Source organism: Patella vulgata, chromosome 8 (assembly GCF_932274485.2).
Source record: "Patella vulgata chromosome 8, xgPatVulg1.2, whole genome shotgun sequence".
Classification (NCBI taxonomy): Eukaryota; Metazoa; Mollusca; class Gastropoda; family Patellidae; genus Patella; species Patella vulgata.
The window spans coordinates 2,211,522-2,219,878 of NC_065886.2; the positions used below are offsets into that span (position 1 = coordinate 2,211,522).

General features: G+C 40.1%; 1 protein-coding gene across 1 annotated transcript; it reads left to right on the forward strand.

The window, feature by feature from the left end:
- Nucleotides 1–3,433: 3,433 nt before the first annotated feature.
- LOC126830216 (toll-like receptor 7) lies at nucleotides 3,434–7,528 on the forward strand. The gene is made up of 2 exons (XM_050560556.2): nucleotides 3,434–3,454; nucleotides 5,131–7,528. Exons 1-2 carry the CDS (start codon nucleotides 3,434–3,436, stop codon nucleotides 6,733–6,735), a joined length of 1,626 nt encoding a protein of 541 aa, XP_050416513.2. The 3' UTR covers nucleotides 6,736–7,528.
- Nucleotides 7,529–8,357: the final 829 nt, after the last annotated feature.

Below are 8,357 nucleotides of genomic sequence, written 5' to 3' on the forward strand. Positions count from 1 at the left end.
AATTGTATTTCAGGTGACCCTACTCCTTGTCACGTACAACCGGGGAATCGAAACCACGCCAGTTGACTCAAAAGCAGACCTTATGATACATCGCGCACGTGCCAACCATTCGGCCATTCAACCCCCCTGAATACGATATTAGAGTAGGCCAGGTGGCGTTAGTCTACCACTTCCGGTTTCGGGGTTATGACCCCCGAGCGAAGCCGGGCATTCTTCTAGTAATATCATATTTAAAATAAACACACGAATCCTTAGTCTAGCTAGTGAGGGGTGGGGTGGTGCACTCCCTTAGACAATGTCCGCACTGCACAACGTTGGAAATTTCCGACGGTGGTATAGATTGTCTCCCATTGAAGACGACAACAGTATTAAACATGCATGGAAAGTTTGTTGTTAATTTTTTTCACTACAGAAGTAAACAGGGTGTCATAATTTTTTCACGGGTTTCTATTTCTTCACTTTTTGTGATAATATTTAAATGTTTGATGTATTTTGTGTTGGGGTTTTTGTGGTGGGAGGCGGCTGACTCAAGGACTTGAACTTTCTAATAACAATGCGACTCCGTCTAGAAGAATGTCGAGGTTTCCAGCGAGGTTTGTCCGGTTACGGTCATGAATGGCTGGTTCTGATCATAAGGTGTGACGACACGACGGTGTTTGAGTTCACTTCCATTATTGTTACACCTTACTCTTATTTCGAATTCCAACTGGACCTCGGGTTGTCCTATCACCGAACGACTAGTTCCTCGTGGTGCAGGACGGACAACCTGATAAGAAACAGTGTTTAGTCGTTCGGATGGGGCAAAAAATGGAGGTACCGTATACACATTGGCGTGCACGTAAAAGAACCCTTAACAGCTGGAATCCAATATAAACGTAGGACGTAGCGCCGCTGTCCGGGCAAAATTTCCCTCATAGTACACTGTATGGTGTACGCCCGACTTTATTAGTCCAGTCAGAGCAGAACAGTAGGACATTAAACCCCATTTTATTTTATTTCTAACTTCTCCCCTTTTAATGTTGGTTATGTGTATTTAACCTTGACTTTTATCCCAGGTGTTTGTATATTTTGTAAATGATTTGTATGATAATTGGTGATATATTATTGATATACGTATATATAAGTATAGTTTATGATATATTAAATACATATCGATATATATATATATATATATATAGTTACGTTAAGTACCTACATATTATTTGTCTAATATCTCCCAAGGAATTGTACTAGATGGTATTTACTTCCTCGTACGACAATGAGTCGTTATATCAAATTACCGCCCCGTTCATGAGTAAGGCCTGTCTTTTATTATAAGATACTTGTGGATTAACAGTTCTGATAAAAACTTCCTTATTCGCTGACAATAATTGGCAGGGAATCAAATTTTACCACGAGTTCACTAATGACAAATTCATTGTATATAACCTATTCCATTATTGATATCTTTAATATTGAAGTCAAATAAATTATATAGCTAGTCGTTTATTTCATCGGTAATATTACCTCTTCTCTTGCTTACTGGAGAGAGAGAGAGAGAGAGAGAGAGAGAGAGAGAGAGTGTGTTAAAGTTCACTCAAGACAAACTAAGCCATTTCGGGACTAATATAATGTTCAATTTTATTTCAATAATTTACTTGCTCGTAGGGGTCTTTATCAGTGATAGGAAACCGGAGGACCCGGAGAAAACCCACGAGGTTGGACAGTCGACCCTACTCCTTGTCACGTACAACCAGGGAATCGAAACCACGCCAGTTCACTCAATGACAGAACTTATGATACAACGCACACGCGTTCCCCAATTCGACCGCCCAACCCCCCCCCTTTACTTCCTGTATATATACAGGACAACAACTACATGACTACAAACACGTCAACATGGTGGTATACCTGTTTATAAAAAAATGAAGATTTCTGAAATGAGATGAAATGGAATTCAATGTTTTATATTTCTTCAAGCACATAGCTAATGAAGACGGACATACGCCATGCAGTGTTCTATGTGGGGAATCTTGCCCCTCAGCTGTCGTGAGATTTTTATCTGCGAATTGTAATACACGAGACCTCGAATTGTCGTCCCGCCCGAAGGACTAGATAATTTTCCCTCCGTTCAATCTATGAAAAAAGCTACCATATTAGTAGATAATGATGAAATGAAATGACTTGGGGTTTAACGTCCGACTTTTCTGCAACGACTGGGCTAATGAAGACGGTTGTTTGTCATGTAGTGTGCTGTGACAGGACGCTTATATCGAATTCATACTGTCAAGGGTTCATTTACATACCCGGGGCCTCGTTTTTTGTCTCATCCGAAGGATTAGACGCCCCCCTCCCCCGTCCTGCACCACTGACAATAAAATTAACATAGTATAATAGAATAAAACTATATATTTACATCTTCTCTCAAGCTTGAAGAATACATGGAAATATATACGTTATTTTCATACATTTAAATCTTGATGCCATGGAGTACCGATCGAGTTTGATTTGTTTTTAAAAAATCCCCAGACAAAATCGACTATGGGTCCTTTGCTCAGATAACGAAATAAGTGATGAATTCCAGTTTTTAAGTGTTCATCCTTCAAGAGTGACTGGATAATATATTTAAAGCTTTATTATCACAATGTATAGATGTGCGTAGTTTAATATAACATGTAATGTATAGATGTGCGTAGTTTAATATAACATGTAATGTACATATATAAATAAATAAATATATATGTATGAATGTAGTATTTTGCTCACAACCTGTCATTAACTGTATAAACTATTTTTGTAAATTGTATTTATATTTCTCATTGTGAGATCTGAATAAACATTATTATTATTACATTTAGTAGACCTAAACAACTCTTTTATTAAACTTACATACACGGCGTGAAACTAATGGACATCGAGAGAGAGAGAGAGAGAGAGAGAGTGAGAGAGAGAGAGAGAGAGAGAGAGATGGGGTCTAACGTCCACTCGACACAAACTAGGTCATTTCGGGACTAACACATGGTTCAATTTTATTTCAATAATTCGCTTGCGCGTAGGGGTCTTTAGCAGTGGGAGGAAACCGGAGGACCCGGAGAAAACCCACGAGGTTGGACAAGAGACCCTACTCCTTGTCACGTACAACCCAGGATTCGAAACGATGCCAGTTGACTCAATGACAGACCTTATGATACAGCGCGCACATTCTAACTATTCGGCCACCCAACACCCCCTATTTCTGGTACATCAGTTGTATAAAGTTTGGTCTAATAGCACGCGCTTGTTACGAAATCAGATGAAATGGGGTTTAACGTCTTACAATCCTCTACAAACCAGGCGGGCAATTGATGACGGGTATAATCCATGCTTAAAATAATGTGCGATGATGGAAATTTTGCCTTTTTTCTTTTGCTACGAGATCTTTAGATTGTTCACCTGACTCCCGAACGCTGACAACATGTCGCCTGGAACGGGAGCAGTAATTATTATATGTTATAAAATCATTTCTCTACCGAACCATTCAGTTGAATTAGTAGCACCCCGAAATCAAAACATTTAAATTGTTTGATTTACGAACAATTAGATCTATCTATGAGAGGATGGCCGAATGATTAGCACCTGCCCACTGTATCATACGGTCTGTCATTGAGTCAACTGGCGTGGTTTCGATTCCCCGGTTGTACGTGACAAAGAGTAGGATCGCCTATTCAACCTGGTTGGTTTTCTCCGGGTCCTCCGGTTTCCTCCCATTGCTAAAACCTAAAAAACCCTACGCGCAAGCGAATTCATGAAATAAATTTGAACTATATGTTAGTTCTGAAATAACGTAGTTTGTTAACGTTAATCTCTCTCTCTCTCTCTCTCTCTCTCTCTCTCTCTCTCACACCATTGGCTGCGTTTGAAACAAATGGAGTATATCGTCCTATCGGGCAATGAAGATGGACAGTGGGGCTCCGGCCTACTTGTATTTCGAAGTTTGTCGAGGGTTCTCAAACGTACCTAGGCCAACGAGTACACATCCTAATACTTGTCTACGATACCAACCTTGGTGGAAGTGGACGTTAAACTCCAGTCACTGCCACTCCTTGTAGATGAATCATTTGGTTTGATCGTTATCTTCCGTACGATGTAGATGAAGCATGAATTGGTATCGTCCGTGTCACCTAATGCATCGATGCATCTATTTAAATTAATAATGTGCATCATGTTCTTGTTAATTGCCTTAGATAATTAACTCAAGTCAAGATGGACTTGAGAATGATTTAGCTAGAATAAGGTTTACTTATGTGCAATGATAACACAGTAAAAACTCCCGGTATAATATTAGATGCACAGACAGCAGCTCAAGAATTATTAGGTACCTTGTCAGAATTTTTTTTCTGTGGCTGTATGAAGTGTGACTTTTATTTACTAATATAAAAAAAAAATCACTTTTCGATTTATCTTTGTGTGCGGTAAAACTTTCGATTGCGCCAAGAGTTTCGATTGACAACTGACAGAAGAGTTGCACTAAAAGTTACAACTCGTGATTATTATTGGACTCTGGAACTAAGAAGATGAAGTTGTGTTGGACTCTCAAGATCTGTGTACTGGTGTTGTTATCTGTGTTGTTATCGATACTAAAAACGGGTGGAATGAGTTTCAACACAAGAAGTGGATTATCACAACGTCGCATAGGATTAAACCGTCGCATGGGATTAAACCATCGCATTGGATTAAACAATCGCCTGGGATTAAACCATCGCATCGATCTGCTTAGCAAATATGAAAGAAAAGTTATGAGAAACCAGGATGAAGTAGACGACCATTATAATAGTAACTTTAAAAGTGTGACAACCACACAATCACAATATTACGACAAATAATAAGGAGAAAATTATAAATGGGGCAACAGGGGGTGCAAAAAATGTTAAAGATGTCCATAAAATGGGAAATATTCATCCATTAGGATTTAAAGATGCTCCTAGAAAACCATGTGCGCTTCGTAGATGGTGTGTTTGTTCCCATAACTATGCCATTTGTTCGGAATCCACATTTTTTAATTTAACGAGTTTGAAACTAAAGACTTTAATTATAAAGAATAATTCCATGGCTCTGTGTCGACCGCGGGCTTTCGGCCATTTAAAATTTATAAAAACGCTGAACATTTCCCAGGAAAATTTTTCGCCAGAGGAACTAAAGAAATGTCTAAATGAAATTTCGGAGACGTCGACCACAAACTTAGAACTGTCAGGGATTAATTTGTCAGCTTTTCCACCTGATATATTTTCAGGGTTGGCAAATAGTTTGGTCCAGCGACTTAATCTATATGGAACTAACGTCAATATATACAACCAGGAGATATTCTCAATCATCCCGAGACTCCGCCATCTTGAACTGGTCTTCTGTAACCTCAACGAAACTCATTTATGGCATTCGGACACCCTCGAAAACCTCAGTTTGATGAATAACCGACTTACATCGTTTCCCAGATTTTGTGTGGACGATAAACCCGTGTTCCTTAATTTAACATTTCTTGACTTCAGTTTTAATTTCCTGACTACTTTAAAACCATCGGACATTAATTGCTTGAAACGACTGACATCTCTCAATATAGACAGGAATCCACTGTTTGTAATAAAGAATAATACCTTTGTAGACCTACCAACGTTAAAAACCCTTTCTTTATCTGGAATTCGGAGTGTGTATTTTACCATCGAGTCACGTGCCTTCAATAGCAAATCATTAACAGAACTTGACTTCTCTAACCAAATTCTAGACTGGTCACGGGTGAACATGAATCTATTAACCCTGTGTCCAAATCTCGAGGTCTTACTCTTATCAGGTAACTCCTTGGCAACTTTTAACGAGGCAGATTTCTACACGTTCTTGAGTCCACTGAAAAATCTCAAAGATATAGACCTCGATGTAACTGGGTTAGGATATCTTCCACGAGTAATTAGTCAGAATCTCACTCACTTAGAAAAATTACACGCCGACAGAAATGAGATCTCCAGTTGGCCTGACGATTATTTTACCTCTTTAACAAATTTACGAGAATTGGGCCTGACTGGAAATTTGATACAGATTATCTATAAAAAATCGATCTCAGAAAGCCTGATAGCACGATTAGAATTGATAGGACTAGAGGGGAACCCGTTTGTCTGTTCATGTCAGCTGCTGTGGTTCATCAGCTTATTAGAACACACCATGTTTAAAGATAACCTCCTGGAAAAATATAAATTTCGCGGTTATCCAGAAAGGTATTTATGCGACGCACCGCTTAAATGGAAAGGAAAACAGATATCCAGCACACCTATTTCGGAGAGATTCTGTTTTCTTCCGTCGCCCATAGCTATCAGTTTAATATCAGCTGTATCGAGCTTAGTTCTATTCGTTTTGTGCGGATCATTTGTGTTCCGATACCGATGGCATTTTAAATATGCTGCCTACATGTTACGATTCCAACACCGTCGTTTCCAACGTCTGGCTGAAAAGGGAGATAATTATAAATTTGATGTTTACGTCAGCTGCAGTGAGGATAACTTGGATCTTGTTCTGGACGAAATAGTTCCAAAACTAGAACAGGAGATGGGACTGCGTCTTTTCATCCCAGAACGTGACGGAATAGGCAATAAAATTGACGTCATATTGCTCAACATGGATGCCAGTAGGAGATCCATCTTGTTTATTTCAAATTCCTACGCCCGAGACCATTTTTGTGAATTTGAAGCAACACTGGCGTATGAGCGATATCTGCACGAAAAACAAACTGTATGATAATTATTTTATTACAAGAAATGAACACATTGAACGTTACTAGGGCTATTTACAGAATTATTAACGCGGATGAATATATAACTTGGTGTGACGGGGAAGAACATCGCAGGCTCTTCTGGCTAAAATTAACGCAAGCCTTGGGCAACAAGGATTACCTGCGTCCATAGTGTGCTTCATATACATTCACGTGTGTCAACCAGCAACTCGTTCCATGTTCGATCTTGTTGTTGGCCGAGAAAGTTCGTTGGGATTTTCCTGCGTGTTTCCCCCTTGTCAGTGGTCTAGGACCGAGGACCTAGCAAACGTAGAGTCGTTTGGATGGATGAAAAACAGAGGTGCCGTAAAAAAAAAACAAAAAAAAAAAACTCTTGGCAGTTGGAATTCGAAATCTTTCCTCATAGCAAACTGCATGGTCTATGTGTGTCTGCTTGAGCAGAAAGGTGGTAATCTTCCTTGTGCTGATCTTTTTCTAGAGGCAACCGTCTTAAAACAAAAGACACAAGACACAAACGTAGCTTGTTGTTGGAACAATTGTGAATCGATTGAATAACTTCGATGACGGACAATTCCACGACGATTGTGATTACGATTATATTGTCTCTATAGTGGGCAGAGGGAAGGGGTGGGGTGGGGTGTTAGTTATAGACCGTACAACGAAGTTTCTAAAAACAACTGCCAAGGATTCTTTTACGAGCACTCCAATGAGTACCTGGCGGATGTCGAAGAACTATGCATTACGTTTGGGAGTGATTATGTTAAATGTTTGCTTCTATTATAAAGATAAAGGCACGGATTACAGGTTACTATCGTTTTTATTTATATGGCAGTTGTCGGTGTATATAGTCGTCCGCCATGTCCGTCAAACCTAGTGCCATATCCACCCTGTCCATCTAACCTAGTACCAGCTCCACCCTGTCCATCTAGCCTAGTACCAGCTCCACCCTGTCTATCAAACCTAGTACCATCTCAGCCCTGTCCATCTAAACCTAGTACCTGCTCCACTTTGTCCATCTAGCCTAGTACCAGATCCACCCTGTCCATCTAGCCTAGTACCAGCTCCACCCTGTCCATCAAACCTAGTACCATCTCAGCCCTGTCCATCTAGCCTAGTACCATCTCAGCCCTGTCCATCTAGCCTAGTACCAGATCCACCCTGTCCATCTAGCCTAGTACCAGATCCACCCTGTCCATCAAACCGAGGGTGGGTTTCATCTGGGTCTCCCGATTTCCCCCAACTGCTAAAGCGAATTATTGAAATAATAAAATTGAACCTTATGTTAGTCGCGAAATGACCTAGTTTGTGTCGAGTGGACGTTCACAGCCCCCCCCCCCCTCCGCTCTCTCTCTGTCACGCAAGCAAATTATCGAAATAAAATTGAATCATATGTTAGTCCCGAAATGACCTAGTTTGTGTCGAGTAGATGTTAAACCCCATCTCTATCTCTTTCTCCCCACCCCCTCCACTCCCCACACCCCTCTTTCTCTCATCACAATAACAATATCAAAGGGGGTTATTAATTCGGGTCAAAGAAATACATTGACTGTGGCATCATTTTACTTGGCCGAGAATCTCTGCTTATTTCTGGTTCTTTTTCTATATTGGTCATTGGCGGTGTTTGTGA

Coding starts and splice junctions, on each gene's coding strand:
- LOC126830216 (XM_050560556.2), top strand. CDS start 3,434: ATGTCGCCTGGAACGGGAGCA. Junction 3,455..5,130: donor TGTCGCCTGGAACGGGAGCA/GTAATTATTATA, acceptor AACATTTCCCAG/GAAAATTTTTCGCCAGAGGA.